The following is an 18948-nucleotide window of genomic DNA, read 5'->3' on the forward strand; positions in this document are numbered from 1 at the left end:
CCTAAGAGGTCTTTTGCAAACAGACAACTAAAAGCTGCCTGTCGGCGAGAGCTACAAAGTATCTGAAGTGGGTTGTGGGGGTAGAAAGCTGCACAGGGATGGAATGCAGCATGGGAAGTCACCATCATGGTCATCGAGAACTTCCCACAATATCTTCACCTAGAACCATATATGTAATATGGCCTGATGTTCATTTCCTCGCTTTCACAAATAACCTAGAGCTTTTGCAGCCATTTCCCATTTTAAAAAATATTCATGCGAGCGATCCTAAGGACTGAAAAGCCCACCTCCTCGTGAGATTTGAGGCAAGTACTCACACGAGAGGCCCGGTATCCCCCTTCAGTTGAGTGTAGTCAGTGGTACCATTCAGGACGCCCTCCACCTCATCCATGTACGCCTTCCAGTCGATCTCTGTATCTGTGTGGTGGAGAAGAGGTGGGTTACATACGACTCAGGACAAGCACAGAGTCAGTGAAGTACACCGGGGTCCTGGGGGCATTCCGCTGCACGTGGAACTCCGCAGAATCTCACAGAGTTTTTAGATAACCTCGCCAACCCCTATCTACGATCAGAGAGGACCCCAGAATTTAGCAGCTCCTCTTGTACACCCGCAAACATTAACATTTTCAATTGTACCTTGGCCATTTTTTTCGACAATCCTCAAAGGTCGAATTACATGAGGATTTCCAGTAGGTAGCACTTCTGACCGAGAAAAACATAAATTTGGTTTGAAGATCTCTTCTTTTATTTACTTAAGTAACCCTGTATGTTTAATGAATATCTAGTAACCAGAGTTATGTTGTAAAAGTTGTTTAGTAATTAAATTAATCTGTTTTTCTACCATGGTACAATTGTATTTCTCGACAATGATGAATTGACAACACCACCGACAAATACACAAAACTTATAGATTGAATACTTGGATTAATTTTAGCCACTAGGAATTACTTGGGGCGGCAACCGAGACCATTTTATTTTGCCCAACAAGCCATCTCAAATTAGACCCACCATGTAGAAATCAGCCATGATCTTGCTCCGATAGCAATAGAAACAGTCCTGCTGGAACTGCCAAGCCAAGTATTTTCTGAACACAAACACAAGCAACCCAAGAACAGTTTCAGCCTATTGTATGCAGGCAATAAAGCGCGACGTCTATTACCCTTGCTCAGTAGTAGAGATGAAGGGAAGCAATGAGTGAGCACCATAATAATGGAACAGAGGTTTTAAACTAGGGAACTGCAAAGGCATTTGCAAGCTACTATTAAAGGCTGTATGACATCAGGACACGCAGGGTGGATACAGATGCCCTTTCCGGATGGGTTAGAGTTCCCTGAAATTCCAGTCGAACACAGATCCTTCTTAGACAAGAATATACGGCTGCAGGAATTCAAGGATGTGAGTTTGCACCTACAAAGTGGAAATTCACCAGGGCCAAATGGATTTCAGGTTAAGGGAATTAAATACAAGGCCTGCAGGTAGGCTAACATTTTCTACCATATATAGGTTAGAAGTCTAGAGAGTAAACTGCCTCCCAATGTCCGCCATCTCACAACTGTTGCCCCACCGAAGGAAAGAAAGCTTGCGCTAAAATGCACCTCCTATCGGGCAAACTCACAATTCAATCTTTAAATTAAGAAATCAGCAAAAATCCACACTGCTTGCAGTTGTTATTACAATAACACAGACGAATCAATTGGGCTTTTATTCCAGGTATTTAATATGATTATATAAATGCAGGATCCATAACTGGTTATGCTGGACAATAAGGACAGAGGACCCACGGGCGATCCTGTCTCTAGACGCTGAAAAGGCATTCGACTTACTGGAACAGAAGTTTCTGTTTCGGATGCTTAGCATTTTGGGATCACCTCCTGTGCTGCTCATGGGCGCAGATACTTTACTCAGAACCAAGGGTTGCAAAAAGCATTAAATATGTGCTTTCACAATCATTTGGAAACAGAAGGGGAACACGGTATTATGTCCCATTTCTCCATTGCTATCTGCCATTGTGACTGAGTTACTGGCCGCCTGGGTTAGGGTGGCACTGAGGGTGAGGGGCTCTGGGAGGAGGTGAAACACCCAGGGCACAATATTCTTCTATATGGAAGGATCATTCAGATCCTATATTCCTGAATATTCTTGATGTAGATGGACACATTATTCTAAATCAGGGGTCTCCAAACCGGGGAGCCCCAAGATATCCCAGGGGGGCAGCAGGCTCTGGCCAAAAGAAGTATTATGCAAATAAATGTGCTTCGTTTTAAGCCGAAAATGATTTCTTGCATTTTTAGAAAGGTAACATACCTTAACTGCAATGTTTAAATAAGTCTAGACATGTTTAAACATTGCCATATTATTAAAAGAATAATTGAGAAACATTCTGAGGGGAGGACAATATTTTTTATTGGAAGGGTGCGACTTTAAAAAGTTTGAAACCACTGTTCTAAATCTGCAGCGCTGCTGATGAAAGAATGGAATGTCGCCAGACAAACAGACATAGGCACTAATAGGGACCCATTCATGTTCATAGAGAAAGAAATTACGGGGGCTTGTAAAACCTATCTCGAGCGCAACCTACTCTAAATCATGGCCGAGTTATGTGAGGATGCTGACGTTTCCACGTTCTCTGTTGAGTAAAGCTACCCTCCTTAAGAAGGCTGCACTGCCCAAATGAATATATAAATTACAGAACACCCACCCAGCATGTAGTCCCAGAAATCTACATTAAACATCTGGAGGAAAGCAGGGTGGGGGGGACTTGTTAAGGAATTATGCTCACTGCGCAGTGGACTGACTGTGCTAATGTCTGGTATTACTGCTGGGCCGCCCAGCTACAATTGCTGTTTGAACAGGCCCACCTGCAAACCGTAGAACAACTGGGACAGACAGAAACTCCATTCGTGGGGGGGGGGGGGGGGGGGGGGGGGGAAGGGGGGGGGGGAAGGGGGGGGGCTGACTGGACGATAGTCACCAGAGTAGTAACTGAAATGCAACAAGTGGTCACTGTCGGACCGTGACAGAAAATGGGCCCCTACACTAAAATAAAAGTTTTCCCCATTAGCAAAGCAGATGCCTAAAACAGTGGCCCCCATCCGAAAAACTGGCAAATTTTGAACTGTAAAGACATGTTGTATCGGTGTTTTGCAAGTGGTGGGAGACTAAACATTTTATTTTCCTGCAGGCAATGTTGCGGTAATATCAGGGAAATTAACAGTAAAGTTCTGCCCACCAGACCATTAAAAAAAGGCCCACAAACAGCCAAAAAAGGACAACGCACACTGACCTGTCAGACCAGCACTGCGGGCCCCGTCAGACTGCCTTAAATGTTGGTCTGATCCTGCAAAAATGGTTATCACAACAAGGGGATGGAAAGGGATTCTATAATAGGAAGCCCCCCCTTGGAATGGGCCACTACTGAACAGTGGGGCTGTGAGTTTTGGTGCGGAGGATGCTACAGGATTCCCATAAATCCTTAGTGGAGTTCATATGGGGAATAACAATGCAGAGGCAAATATATGTTAGCCCAGAAGTATTGAATGTGTTAAAATATAAACTCTCTCAAACCTGGCAACTTTGTTAAACATCGTGGTAATTCTCTTAAAATAAAGAGCTGTGTTTACCAATACTGTCTCTTGTCGCATGTGATGATATGTTGTAACTGTAACTAGTGAAGTTCTTTCCGGGGAGAGGTTTAAGGAGTAGTCCACAGTACTCACGGATTTTCTAAACAGACACAAATAAGGGTGGGGTTGCTTTACAAAGTGAAGTACACATATCTCACATATGCCCGGTTGTCTTGGTGACCTCATGGCTTCATGGGAGAGGATGCAAGCCCACTGAAAGAAGTACTGGGAGGTAAGCTTAATGCATCCCCGGGGAGTGGCTATTAAAGCAAGACTGAGAATAACCCGGCCTAGCATCTACACTGAGCATATTATCTTAAAATCTACACTTCCTACACTCACTTCGCCCACAGCCTTCCCACTTCACGCAAAAGTAACCTTCGGCAGCACTCACAAGTCATCCACAACAGCACTCGTGTGACTCGCAGTCTTTAATACACTCAAAAGTAACTTACAGCCCACACTCACAAGTTACTCGTACCCTGCAGCAGCCACCCAGTCACCCACAGTCTTCACTGCACTCAAATGTAACTCACAGTCTGCACTCACAAGTTATTCATACCCTGCAGCAGTCAGTCATCCACAAAGGCATTCAGCCACCTAGAGTCTCACTGCATTCAAAAGTAACTTGTAGCTTGCACTTACAAGTTACTCATACCTTGCAGCAGTGAGTCACCCATAACAGCACTCAGTGCTGCACTCACTTCACCCACAACCTCCACACTGCACACAAAAGTAACTTACAACCTGCACTCACACGTTACTCATACCCTGCACAGTGAGTCACCCACAACAGCGCTCAGTGCCTGCACTCACTTCACCCACAACCTCCACACTGCATACAAAAGTAACTTGCAGCCTGCACTCACATGTTACTCATAACCTGCAGCAGGGAGTCACCCATAACAGCACTCAGAGCTGCACTCACTTCACCAACAACCTCCACACTGCACACAAAAGTAACTTGCAGCCTACACTCACATGTTACTCATACCCTGCAGCAGTGAGTCACCCATAACAGCACTCAGTGCCTGCACTCACTTCACCAACAGCCTCCACACTGCATACAAAAGTAACTTGCAACCTACACTCACATGCTACTCATACCCTGCAGCAGTGATTCACTCATAACTGCAGTTCAGGGCCTGCACTCACGTCACATACAACCTCCACACTGCATACAAAAGCAGCTTGCAGCCTGCACGCACATGTTACTCATACCCTGCAGCAGTGATTCACCCACAACACCACTCAGTGTGTGCACTCACTTCACCCACAACCTCCACACTGCATACAAAAGTAACTTGCAGCCTGCACTCACACGTTACTCATACTCTGCAGCAGTGATTCACCCACAACACCACTCAGTGTGTGCACTCACTTCACCCACAACCTCCACACTGCATACAAAAGTAACTTGCAGCCTGCACTTACAAGTTACTCATACCTTGCAGCAGTGAGTCACCCATAACAGCACTCAGAGCTGCACTCACTTCACCAACAACCTCCACACTGCACACAAAAGTAACTTGCAGCCTACACTCACATTTTACGCATACCCTGCAGCAGTGAGTCACCCATAACAGCACTCAGTGCCTGCACTCACTTCACCAACAGCCTCCACACTGCATACAAAAGTAACTTGCAGCCTACACTCACATCTTACTCATACCCTGCAGCAGTGATTCACTCATAACTGCAGTTCAGGGCCTGCACTCCGTCACCTACAACCTCCACACTGCATACAAAAGTAGCTTGCAGCCTGCACTCACAAGTTACTCATACCCTGCAGCAGTCAGTCACCCATAACAGCACTCAGTGCCTGCACTCACTTCACCCACAACCTCCACACTGCATACAAAAGTAACTTGCAGCCTGCACTCACAAGTTACTCATACCATGCAGCAGTCAGTCACCCACAACAGCACTCAGTGCCTGCACTCACTTCCCCCACAACCTCCACACTGCACACAAAAGTAACTTGCAGCCCGCACTCACAAGTTACTCATACCCTGCAGCAGTGAGTCACCCATAACAGCACTCAGGGCCTGCACTTACTTCACCCACAACCTCCACACTGCACACAAAAGAAGCGTGCAGTCTGCACTCACAAGTTACTCATACCCTTCAGCAGTCAGTCACCCATAACAGCACTCAGTGCTGCACTCACTTCACCCACAACCTCCACACTGCATACAAAAGTAACTTGCAGCCTGCACTCACATGTTACTCATAACCTGCAGCAGTGAGTCACCCATAACAGCACTCAGAGCTGCACTCACTTCACCAACAACCTCCACACTGCACACAAAAGTAACTTGCAGCCTACACTCACATGTTACGCATACCCTGCAGCAGTGAGTCACCCATAACAGCACTCAGTGCCTGCACTCACTTCACCAACAGCCTCCACACTGCATACAAAAGTAACTTGCAGCCTACACTCACATGTTACTCATACCCTGCAGCAGTGATTCACTCATAACTGCAGTTCAGGGCCTGCACTCACGTCACCTACAACCTCCACACTGCATACAAAAGTAGCTTGCAGCCTGCACTCACAAGTTACTCATACCCTGCAGCAGTGAGTCACCCATAACAGCACTCAGGGCCTGCACTTACTTCACCCACAACCTCCACACTGCACACAAAAGAAGCGTGCAGTCTGCATTCACAAGTTACTCATACCCTGCAGCAGTGACCCACCCACATCAGCACTCAGTGCTGCACTCACTTCACCAACAACCTCCACACTGCATACAAAAGTAACTTACAGCCTGTACTCACATGTTACCCTTTCCCTGCAGCAGTGAGTCACCCATAACTGCACTCACTTCATCCACAGCCTCCACACTGCACACAAAAGTAACTTGCTTGCAGCCTGCACTCCCAAGTTACTCATACCCTGCAGCAGTCAGTCACCCATAACAGCACTCAGTGCCTGCACTCACTTCACCCACAACCTCCATACTGCATACAAAGGTAACTTGCAGCCTGCACTCACAAGTTACTCATACCCTGCAGCAGTCAGTCACCCATAACAACACTCAGTGCCTGCACTCACTTCCCCCACAACCTCCACACTGCATACAAAAGTAACTTGCAGCCTGCACTCACAAGTTACTCATACCCTGCAGCAGTGAGTCAGCCATAACAGCGCTCGGTGCCTGCACTCACTTCACCAACAACCTCCACACTGCATACAAAAGTAACTTGCAACCTGCACTCACAAGTTACTCATACCCTGCAGCAGTCAGTCACCCACAACAGCACTCAGTGCCTGCACTCACTTCCCCCACAACCTCCACACTGCATACAAAAGTAACTTGCAGCCTACACTCACATGTTACTCATACCCTGCAGCAGTGATTCACTCATAACTGCAGTTCAGGGCCTGCACTCACGTCACCTACAACCTCCACACTGCATACAAAAGTAGCTTGCAGCCTGCACTCACAAATTACTCATACCCTGCAGCAGTCAGTCACCCATAACAGCACTCAGTGCCTGCACTCACTTCACCCACAACCTCCACACTGCATACAAAAGTAACTTGCAGCCTGCACTCACAAGTTACTCATACCCTTCAGCAGTCAGTCACCCACAACAGCACTCAGAGCTGCACTCACTTCCCCACAACCTCCACACTGCATACAAAAGTAGCTTGCAGCCCACCCCCGGTACTCACAGGCCACCCTCTGGATGACCCACCAGCTGACGGCCGCCTCGGCCAGGCAGAGGAAGGCGGCCACCAGGGGGGTGTAGTGGGGGTCGAAGAGCAGCTGGGCCTTGTCCCGCCAGGCCCGGCGCAGGGTGTCCCGCAGAGGGGTCCGGCGGGCGGCAGAGGGGGCTGCCCCGGCTCCTCTCCTCCTGCCCGCGGGAGCCATCTTAGCACCAGGCACTGCCTGCCGGAAACAGCTGTCCGACCCGTCACCGCTCCCCGGCGGTGCGTCTGCCAAAGGCGTCCGTGCGGAAACACAGCCTGCGAGGAGTGTTCCGCCCACCTGTCAGCTCTCCTCCCGATGAAAGGAGGAGCCGCGGTGCTCGGTCTCCGGGAGTGTGGGGGTAGGGTGACCGGAGTCTGTCCATGTTAGTGTGTATCTGTCTCTGCCGCAGGGTCCACGGATGGGTCCCTTCCTTTTATCGACAAATGTATATTTTTATTGTTGAAGAGTGTTAGAACGCCCCATAATTACACTTTGAAAAAGTGCAATATGTACAGAAGAAATATTACAAGTTTCATCTTTTTAAAAGCATTACCTTGGGAGCAACAGGCAGATTAGCTGTTCGAAGCTGGCAGTTTTGTAGACACCTTCTGCCTCTATTGGGAGCCATTTAAATGAGAAGTGGACTAGTGTGCTATGGTTGTGTTTGAGTGAGTTTACCACCAGCCCAGCTGCCCTGTGTAACCAGTGCTTAGTTTGAAAAAGAATGAGTGCCAGCCTTCTGCTCAGAAGCCACTTCCACTGTGTGACAAATACTAAAGCAGTGCCATCCTACATGCACCCCATGCCTCTAATCCACTAAAGGACACTCCCAGCCCCTTTGTCTCACTCTTTCTGGTTCCTGCTTTCTCCCTTTGTGAAGTTTTTCCATCTTTCTCTTCCTCTTTCTTCTTAGTGTGTTTTTCTCTCTCTTGCTCTCGGTAAATGTCTGATAAGGAAAAATAAGTGCACGTTCCCAAAAATAAGTGCTGTGGCCCCCACCAGCTCAAATCAAGCAGTGTGTAATACCGCCTTTAGATGTGCAAGACGTTTTCTTGGTAGTACAACATGGATAACATTTGCATAATCAAGACCACAGGGGTAAAGGATTATATAGTCATTTTTCCGTCCGTTTTTAAGAGCTGTGAACTGCCTGATTGACACAGATTGTGCCAACATATCGACAGCAGGGGTGGTATTTTAATGTCCCGGATGTTGGCTTCACAGGCATATAAGATTTAAGAGCCCAGTGGCCGCGTCATATAAAGTGAGGTCTGCCAGTTGTAAATTCTACATAGTCTTTGACACAATATTGGTGTGACAGGTGTCTTAAACAGTTGAAGAGCTGGAGCAGCGCTATGTTACCCCCGTTGACATTGGTACACTGTTGCATGCCACAGGAACTTTAAAGGCCTGTCGCTGATTGTGGCTCCAAATACAGCAGCTTCTGTTGACTTATCTAAAGTAAACCGCAAACATAACACAATAACTTACACAGAGCAACAACACAACTAAAACTTCACAGGGCACAGCACATTAGAAGAGGCAAAACATAACACAACACAACAAGTACAGAAAATACATCACATTGTAGCAATGAAGCACAAAATACAGGAGCACAAAAAGCAACAGAACATATAACTACCACAATAAACTGAAAGACGACAGTAAAACACAACATCACAATTGAATAATATGGCACAAAAACGTAATAGCACAAAAAAACAACAGGACAAATTGCCACTAGATCAAAATGCCACAAACATATATGCATAAACACTTTTGTTACACATTACCACCTCTAAAAAAACACCTTTCGAAATTCAGTTGTAAAAGCTTTTTGCACAAAGCACTCATGTATAGCGCCAGTCAAAAACGTTTTGTGATCCGTGTAGGAGGCTGGACTGGCTTGTAGTGAGTACCAGGGGGTACTTGCACCTTGCACCAGGCCCAGTTATCCCTTATTAGTGTATAGGGTGTCTAGCAGCTTAGGCTGATAGATAATGGTAGCTTAGCAGAGCAGCTTAGGCTGAACTAGGAGACGTGTGAAGCTACTACAGTACCACTTAGTGTCATATGCACAATATCATAAGAAAACACAATACACAGTTATACTAAAAATAAAGGTACTTTATTTTTATGACAACATGCCAAAGTATCTTAGAGTGTACCCTCAGTGAGAGGATAGGAAATATACACAAGATATATATACACAATAGCAAAAATATGCAGTATAGTCTGAGAAAACAGTGCAAACAATGTATAGTTACAATAGGATGCAATGGGGAAACATAGGGATAGGGGCAACACAAACCATATACTCCAAAAGTGGAATGCGAACTACGAATGGACCCCAAACCTATGTGACCTTGTAGAGGGTCGCTGGGACTATTAGAAAATAGTGAGAGTTAGAAAAATAACCCTCCCAAAGACCCTGAAAAGTGAGTGCAAAGTGCACTAAAGTTCCCCTAAGGACAAAGTAGTCGTGTTAGAGGAATAATGCAGGAAAGACACAAACCAGCAATGCAACAACTGTGGATTTCCAATCTAGGGTACCTGTGGAACAAGGGGACCAAGTCCAAAAGTCACAAGCAAGTCGGAGATGGGCAGATGCCCAGGAAATGCCAGCTGCGGGTGCAAAGAAGCTTCTACTGGACAGAAGAAGCTGAGGTTTCTGCAGGAACGAAAAGGGCTAGAGACTTCCCCTTTGGTGGACGGATCCCTCTCGCCGTGGAGAGTCGTGCAGAAGTGTTTTCCCGCCGAAAGAACGCCAACAAGCCTTGCTAGCTGCAAATCATGCGTTTGGGGTTTTTGGACGCTGCTGGGGCCCAGGAGGGACCAGGAGGTCGCAAATTGGACCTGAAGAGAGAGGGGACGTCGAGCAAGACAAAGAGCCCTCACTGAAGCAGGTAGCACCCGGAGAAGTGCCAGAAACAGGCACTACGAGGATGCGTGAAACGGTGCTCGCCGAAGTTGCACAAATGAGTCCCACGTCGCCGGAGACCAACTTAGAAAGTCGTGCAATGCAGGTTAGAGTGCCGTGGACCCAGGCTTGGCTGTGCACAAAGGATTTCCGCCGGAAGTGCACAGGGGCCGGAGTAGCTGCAAAGTCGCGGTTCCCAGCAATGCAGCCCAGCGAGGTGAGGCAAGGACTTACCTCACCAAACTTGGGCTGAAGAGTCACTGGACTGTGGGGGTCACTTGGACAGAGTCGCTGGATTCGAGGGACCTCGCTCGTCGTGCTGAGAGGAGACCCAAGGGACCGGTAATGCAGCTTTTTGGTGCCTGCGGTTGCAGGGGGAAGATTCCGTCGACCCACGGGAGATTTCTTCGGAGCTTCTGGTGCAGAGGAGGCAGGCTACCCCCACAGCATGCACAAGCAGGAAAACAGTCGAGAAGGCGGCAGGATCAGCGTTACAGAGTTGCAGTAGTCGTCTTTGCTACTATGTTGCAGGTTTGCAGGCTTCCAGCGCGGTCAGCGGTCGTTTCCTTATCAGAAGGTGAAGAGAGAGATGCAGAGGAACTCGGATGAGCTCTTGCATTCGTTATCTAAAGTTTCCCCAGAGACAGAGACCCTAAATAGCCAGAAAAGAGGGTTTGGCTACCTAGGAGAGAGGATAGGCTACTAACACCTGAAGGAGCCTATCAGCAGGAGTCTCTGATGTCACCTGGTGGCACTGGCCACTCAGAGCAGTCCAGTGTGCCAGCAGCACCTCTGTTTCCAAGATGGCAGAGGTCTGGAGCACACTGGAGGAGCTCTGGACACCTCCCAGGGGAGGTGCAGGTCAGGGGAGTGGTCACTCCCCTTTCCTTTGTCCAGTTTCGCGCCAGAGCAGGGGCTAAGGGGTCCCTGAACCGGTGTAGACTGGCTTATGCAGAATTGGGCACATCTGTGCCCAAGAAAGCATTTCCAGAGGCTGGGGGAGGCTACTCCTCCCCTGCCTTCACACCATTTTCCAAAGGGAGAGGGTGTCACACCCTCTCTCAGAGGAAGTTCTTTGTTCTGCCATCCTGGGCCAGGCCTGGCTGGACCCCAGGAGGGCAGCTGCCTGTCTGAGGGGTTGGCAGCAGCAGCAGCTGCAGTGAAACCCCAGGAAGGGCAGTTTGGCAGTACCAGGGTCTGTGCTACAGACCACTGGGATCATGGGATTGTGCCAACTATGCCAGGATGGTATAGAGGGGGCAATTCCATGATCATAGACATGTTACATGGCCATATTCGGAGTTACCATGGTGAAGCTACATGTAGGTAGTGACCTATATGTAGTGCACGCGTGTAATGGTGTCCCCGCACTCACAAAGTTCAGGGAATTGGCTCTGAACAATGTGGGGGTACCTTGGCTAGTGCCAGGGTGCCCTCACACTAAGTAACTTTGCACCTAACCTTTACCAGGTAAAGGTTAGACATATAGGTGACTTATAAGTTACTTAAGTGCAGTGTAAAATGGCTGTGAAATAACGTGGACGTTATTTCACTCAGGCTGCAGTGGCAGGCCTGTGTAAGAATTGTCAGAGCTCCCTATGGGTGGCAAAAGAAATGCTGCAGCCCATAGGGATCTCCTGGAACCCCAATACCCTGGGTACCTCAGTACCATATACTAGGGAATTATAAGGGTGTTCCAGTAAGCCAATGTAAATTGGTAAAAATGGTCACTAGCCTGTTAGTGACAATTTGAAAGTAACGAGAGAGCATAACCACTGAGGTTCTGGTTAGCAGAGCCTCAGTGAGACAGTTAGGCACCACACAGGGAACATATACATGCACACCTATGAGCACTGGGGCCCTGTGTGACAGGGTCCCAGTGACACATACATATAGTCCACAAACCTATGAGCACTGGGGTCCTGACCAGCAGGATCCCAGTGACACATAACAAACATACTGAAAACATAGTGTTTTCACTATGAGCACTGAGGCCTGGCTATCAGGATCCCAGTGAGACAGTGAAAACAGTGACAAATACCCTGACATACACTCACAAACAGGCCAAAAGTGGGGGTAACAAGGCTAGAAAGAGGCTACCTTCTCACACAACCCCCCCCCAAACGAAGGACAATAAGGCTAACCTTGGCCAGTTGAGACTTTATTGTCTAAGTGGTGATAAGTAGAGAGTAGCTCTGCAATAGACTGGTTACTCCCTTTATCATCCACTATATGGTTACTTCCCTGTGGGGATGTAAACCACCCTGTTTGAAGTTTTTTAGCTAAGCAACAATGTGAAGATGTATTTTCAGAGTTTCTATCAGTAAGTTTTAGTTTAGAGCAGTGGGAATTGTCCACTGAACCTATTTGTAGTGATGGAAATGCCAGACAGGGATGCTGTCTCAGAAAAGCCATAGCTGGGCAAAAACTTTGTCCATCTGGCTGGAAGAGAGAACAGGGATGCTGTTTCTCTTGAGTTGGAGCAGGGCAGGGATGCTGTCCTATGAGCTCCACACTAGGGCAGGGATGCTGTCCTAAGTGTTGTGAGGTAGTGCAGGGTTTCTGCACTAAAGTTTCTCTGGGAGGGTTGGAGGGATGCTCCATGTTAACTAAAATGGTGCTGTTTTCCTCACCAATGTTAGTTATCCCACAGAGAGGTACTTCCACCTCAGGGAGTCCAGCTTTGCCAGCTGATGATTCCCTTGGAACAGGTGCCACCCCAGGAGAGGTTTCTCCCACCACAGGAATAGTATCCTGAATGGTAGGGTGGTTAGGGGATACTGTGATACCCTTTTTACCTGTTGATGGAGAGGGATCCTGAGTTTTCAGGCCTTCTCTCCTTTGCTTTTTCATTTCACTTGAAATGAGAGGGAACAATTCCTCAGGGATGCCCAGCATGGCTGCATGGGCATAAAACTCTACATCAGCCCAACCTGAGGCCTCTAGGTCATTACCTAAGAGACAGTCTACAGGTAAGCTAGGTGATACCACCACCTGCTTAGGGCCAGTAACTCCACCCCAACTAAACTGAATTATAGCTAAGGGAAGAAACTTAGTGGAGTTATGGACATCAATAATCTTATACTGTTGTCCAATGATGTGTTGTTCAGGAGGCACTAGGTTTTCAGTCACCAAAGTGAAACTGGCACCTGTGTCCCTGTAGGCCAAGGCCTCAACACCATTTATTGAAACTGTCTGCCTGTACTTATCCATTGTAAGGGGACAAGCAGCCAGTGTGGCAAGGCCAATGCCACTAGGTGTGACAGAAACTGTCTTGGGACTGATTACATCAGTTTCCACTATGGACCCATAAGTGAACCCAACTACACCCTTTGCTTGACTGTTGCCAGCAGTCCCACCACTAGTACCACTACTGCTAGGGGCACTAGAGCTTGATGTATTAGTGGTGGTAGGCTCAGGGGGTTTACCTGGACAGGACTTATCCCCTGGCCTATGGCCTCTGTTTTTACACACAAAGCACCAAGGCTTTTTAATGTGTGCAGGTTGGGAAGAAGAGGAAGAATTTGTTTTATCCCCACCCTCTGAAGAGTGTTTAAGATTTGAAGTGGGATCTTTGGTTTTACCCTTATCCCCATGCTTATCTTGAGATTTTTCACCATCTTTCTTCTTATTGCCATCTTTGTCACCCCCTGTATGAACTTTTCTGTTCACCCTTGTTCTGACCCATTTGTCTGCCTTCTTTCCCAATTCTTGGGGAGAGGTCAGATCAGAGTCTACCAGGTACTGGTGCCACAAATCAGACACACAATTATTAAGTATATGCTCTCTCAGGATTGTGTTATACAGGCTTTCATAATCAGTAACTTTACTGCCATGTAACCACCCCTCCAAGGCCTTCACTGAATGGTCAATAAAATCAACCCAGTCTTGTGAAGACTCCTTTTTGGTCTCTCTGAACTTTATCCTGTACTGTTCAGTGGTTAAGCCATAACCATCCAGGAGTGCATTCTTAAGAACTTGGAAATTATTAGCATCATTTTCTTTCACAGTAAGGAGCCTATCCCTACCTTTTCCACTAAATGATAGCCATAGGATAGCAGCCCACTGCCTTTGAGGGACATCCTGTACAACACAGGCCCTCTCAAGTGCAGCAAACCACTTGTTAATGTCATCCCCCTCCTTATAAGGGGGAACTATCTTGTGCAGATTCCTGGAATCATGCTCTTTTGCAGGATGACTATGGGGAATACTGCTGCTGCCACCATGGGTATCTAAACCCAACTTATGTCTTTCCTTCTCTAATTCAAAAGACTGTCTATCCAAATCCAGCTGTTGCTTTTTAAGCTTCAGTCTGGTTTGTTCCACCCTCAACTTATTGGGTTCCCTCTCTAACATTCTGTCATCAGGGTTGGTGGGAGGGACATTTCTAGAAACAGAGCTATGATGGGAATGAACAGAAGGAGACCTGTCCCTTACAGAAGGCACCCTAACAGCTTGGTTTACAGAAACATTACTACCAGTATGGTGAGAATAAATGCTTTTGCTATGATGTGAGACAACACTATTTATTTGGTGTGGCTCATCATCATTACCATCTATGCTAGATTGTCTAGTAATGGGCAGGCTAGGAAGTTTCTTTCCTGAATCTTTTCCTGGGGGAGTCCCTGAATCAGATTGAGAACTATTAGGTACTTTTTCAACAGATGAGGCACCTATGGCCTTATCCTGTACTCTAAGCATGTTAATTAACAGTTCTAAGGAAGGATTCTTCCCTACACTCAAACCTCTCTCTATACAGAGACTCCTTGCTCTTTTCCAGCTAAGGTTGTCATATGCAAGTTTGGACAGATCAACATTTTGGCCTGTGCCAGACATTTTTAGAGAGAGTTAAAGTGATAGTAAAAGATAAAAAGTTTGTCAGAGCTTTTAGAAAGACAGAGAAAAAAAACTTTTTAAACTTTTTAGAACTTTTTAGAAAGTTAAAAGTACTTTTCAGCACTTAGAAAAGAGTGAAAAGAGGAAATGCAAAACTTTTTGGCTATGTGTATATACACTGACCTTGTTTTGTATATTTTTCTCCTATGAAAAGTACAATGACAAGAGTGGTAAGTAGTCTCAAAGCACTTATCCCACCACTGCACAACCAATGTAGGAGGCTGGACTGGCTTGTAGTGAGTACCAAGGGGTACTTGCACCTTGCACCAGGCCCAGTTATCCCTTATTAGTGTATAGGGTGTCTAGCAGCTTAGGCTGATAGATAATGGTAGCTTAGCAGAGCAGCTTAGGCTGAACTAGGAGACGCGTGAAGCTACTACAGTACCACTTAGTGTCATATGCACAATATCATAAGAAAACACAATACACAGTTATACTAAAAATAAAGGTACTTTATTTTTATGACAATATGCCAAAGTATCTTAGAGTGTACCCTCAGTGAGAGGATAGGAAATATACACAAGATATATATACACAATAGCAAAAATATGCAGTATAGTCTGAGAAAACAGTGCAAACAATGTATAGTTACAATAGGATGCAATGGGGAAACATAGGGATAGGGGCAACACAAACCATATACTCCAAAAGTGGAATGCGAACCACGAATGGACCCCAAACCTATGTGACCTTGTAGAGGGTCGCTGGGACTATTAGAAAATAGTGAGAGTTAGAAAAATAACCCTCCCCAAGACCCTGAAAAGTGAGTGCAAAGTGCACTAAAGTTCCCCTAAGGACAAAGTAGTTGTGTTAGAGGAATAATGCAGGAAAGACACAAACCAGCAATGCAACAACTGTGGATTTCCAATCTAGGGTACCTGTGGAACAAGGGGACCAAGTCCAAAAGTCACAAGCAAGTCGGAGATGGGCAGATGCCCAGGAAATGCCAGCTGCGGGTGCAAAGAAGCTTCTACTGGACAGAAGAAGCTGAGGTTTCTGCAGGAACGAAAAGGGCTAGAGACTTCCCCTTTGGTGGACGGATCCCTCTCGCCGTGGAGAGTCGTGCAGAAGTGTTTTCCTGCCGAAAGAACGCCAACAAGCCTTGCTAGCTGCAAATCGTGCGTTTGGCGTTTTTGGACGCTGCTGGGGCCCAGGAGGGACCAGGAGGTCGCAAATTGGACCTGAAGAGAGAGGGGACGTCGAGCAAAACAAAGAGCCCTCACTGAAGCAGGTAGCACCCGGAGAAGTGCCAGAAACAGGCACTACGAGGATGCGTGAAACAGTGCTCGCCGAAGTTGCACAAAGGAGTCCCACGTCGCCGGAGACCAACTTAGAAAGTCGTGCAATGCAGGTTAGAGTGCCGTGGACCCAGGCTTGGCTGTGCACAAAGGATTTCCGCCGGAAGTGCACAGGGGCCGGAGTAGCTGCAAAGTCGCGGTTCCCAGCAATGCAGCCCAGCGAGGTGAGGCAAGGACTTACCTCCACCAAACTTGGGCTGAAGAGTCACTGGACTGTGGGGGTCACTTGGACAGAGTCGCTGGATTCGAGGGACCTCGCTCGTCGTGCTGAGAGGAGACCCAAGGGACCGGTAATGCAGCTTTTTGGTGCCTGCGGTTGCAGGGGGAAGATTCCGTCGACCCACGGGAGATTTCTTCGGAGCTTCTGGTGCAGAGAGGAGGCAGGCTACCCCCACAGCATGCACAGGCAGGAAAACAGTCGAGAAGGCGGCAGGATCAGCGTTACAGAGTTGCAGTAGTCGTCTTTGCTACTATGTTGCAGGTTTGCAGGCTTCCAGCGCGGTCAGCGGTCGTTTCCTTATCAGAAGGTGAAGAGAGAGATGCAGAGGAACTCGGATGAGCTCTTGCATTCGTTATCTAAAGTTTCCCCAGAGACAGAGACCCTAAATAGCCAGAAAAGAGGGTTTGGCTACCTAGGAGAGAGGATAGGCTACTAACACCTGAAGGAGCCTATCAGCAGGAGTCTCTGACGTCACCTGGTGGCACTGGCCACTCAGAGCAGTCCAGTGTGCCAGCAGCACCTCTGTTTCCAAGATGGCAGAGGTCTGGAGCACACTGGAGGAGCTCTGGACACCTCCCAGGGGAGGTGCAGGTCAGGGGAGTGGTCACTCCCCTTTCCTTTGTCCAGTTTCGCGCCAGAGCAGGGGCTAAGGGGTCCCTGAACTGGTGTAGACTGGCTTATGCAGAATTGGGCACATCTGTGCCCAAGAAAGCATTTCCAGAGGCTGGGGGAGGCTACTCCTCCCCTGCCTTCACACCATTTTCCAAAGGGAGAGGGTGTCACACCCTCTCTCAGAGGAAGTTCTTTGTTCTGCCATCCTGGGCCAGGCCTGGCTGGACCCCAGGAGGGCAGCTGCCTGTCTGAGGGGTTGGCAGCAGCAGCAGCTGCAGTGAAACCCCAGGAAGGGCAGTTTGGCAGTACCAGGGTCTGTGCTACAGACCACTGGGATCATGGGATTGTGCCAACTATGCCAGGATGGTATAGAGGGGGCAATTCCATGATCATAAACATGTTACATGGCCATATTCGGAGTTACCATGGTGAAGCTACATATAGGTAGTGACCTATATGTAGTGCACGCGTGTACTGGTGTCCCCGCACTCACAAAGTTCAGGTAATTGCCTCTGAATAATGTGGGGGTACCTTGGCTAGTGCCAGGGTGCCCTCACACTAAGTAACTTTGCACCTAACCTTTACCAGGTAAAGGTTAGACATATAGGTGACTTATAAGTTACTTAAGTGCAGTGTAAAATGGCTGTGAAATAACGTGGACGTTATTTCACTCAGGCTGCAGTGGCAGGCCTGTGTAAGAATTGTCAGAGCTCCCTATGGGTGGCAAAATAAATGCTGCAGCCCATAGGGATCTCCTGGAACCCCAATACCCTGGGTACCTCAGTACCATATACTAGGGAATTATAAGGGTGTTCCAGTAAGCCAATGTAAATTGGTAAAAATGGTCACTAGCCTGTTAGTGACAATTTGAAAGTAACGAGAGAGCATAACCACTGAGGTTCTGGTTAGCAGAGCCTCAGTGAGACAGTTAGGCACCACACAGGGAACATATACATGCACACCTATGAGCACTGGGGCCCTGTGTGACAGGGTCCCAGTGACACATACATATAGTCCACAAACCTATGAGCACTGGGGTCCTGACCAGCAGGATCCCAGTGACACATAAACATACTGAAAACATAGTGTTTTCACTATGAGCACTGAGGCCTGGCTATCAGGATCCCAGTGAGACAGTGAAAACAGTGACAAACACCCTGACATACACTCACAAACAGGCCAAAAGTGGGGGTAACAAGGCTAGAAAGAGGCTACCTTCTCACAATCCGGCCCACGCTCTCGATAACACAGCTTCCCTGCAAGCTAGGTTGTGTGCTTGCACACTGCATGTACAGATTTCACTAGGAAAACAAGTTACAAAGATAACTTCTTTGCTTTTGAAGCCTCTGATCTTGGTTGAATTGTTGCTGAGATCACAAGTTTCTGTGACGGAAGATAGATTCGGCGGCAGGTGCGTATTGTACCAGTTGTTGCAGTGTCAGCTTCGCTGGGTCCAAGTGTCTTTTCATGCAGATTTGTTGAGCAGGTTCATGGGGGGTTGCACAGTGACACCATATATGTCCTCTCTGTTGGGGGTAGGTGGGTGGGGTTGCAGATGAACAAGGCGAGAGGGAGGAGTCCAGTCCTCACATGGCACGCTGTGGATCAAACACCACTGCAAGTCCCTGATTGCACGAGGATCTGTGAGCTGTCGCACAGCACACGGGGCCGA

At 47.7% G+C, this 18948-nt stretch overlaps 1 protein-coding gene across 2 annotated transcripts in view; it reads right to left on the reverse strand.

Moving 5' to 3' along the window:
- The window catches only part of ALG3 (ALG3 alpha-1,3- mannosyltransferase), a 30598-nt gene extending 12039 nt beyond the window's left edge, over nt 1-18559 (reverse strand). Inside the window, exons 1-2 of one of the 2 annotated variants that reach the window (XM_069212958.1) lie at nt 7312-7566; nt 318-417 (exon numbers count right to left, since the gene is read on the reverse strand). In XM_069212958.1, coding sequence (XP_069069059.1) covers nt 318-417; nt 7312-7510 — 299 coding nt within the window. In that variant the 5' untranslated portion in view covers nt 7511-7566. Of the gene's footprint in view, nt 1-317; nt 418-7311; nt 7567-18491 lie in introns of those variants that run through there. The other variant, XM_069212959.1, reaches the window with a different exon arrangement.
- Nucleotides 18560-18948: the final 389 nt, after the last annotated feature.

Source organism: Pleurodeles waltl, chromosome 11 (assembly GCF_031143425.1).
Source record: "Pleurodeles waltl isolate 20211129_DDA chromosome 11, aPleWal1.hap1.20221129, whole genome shotgun sequence".
In the NCBI taxonomy this organism is placed as follows: Eukaryota; Metazoa; Chordata; class Amphibia; order Caudata; family Salamandridae; genus Pleurodeles; species Pleurodeles waltl.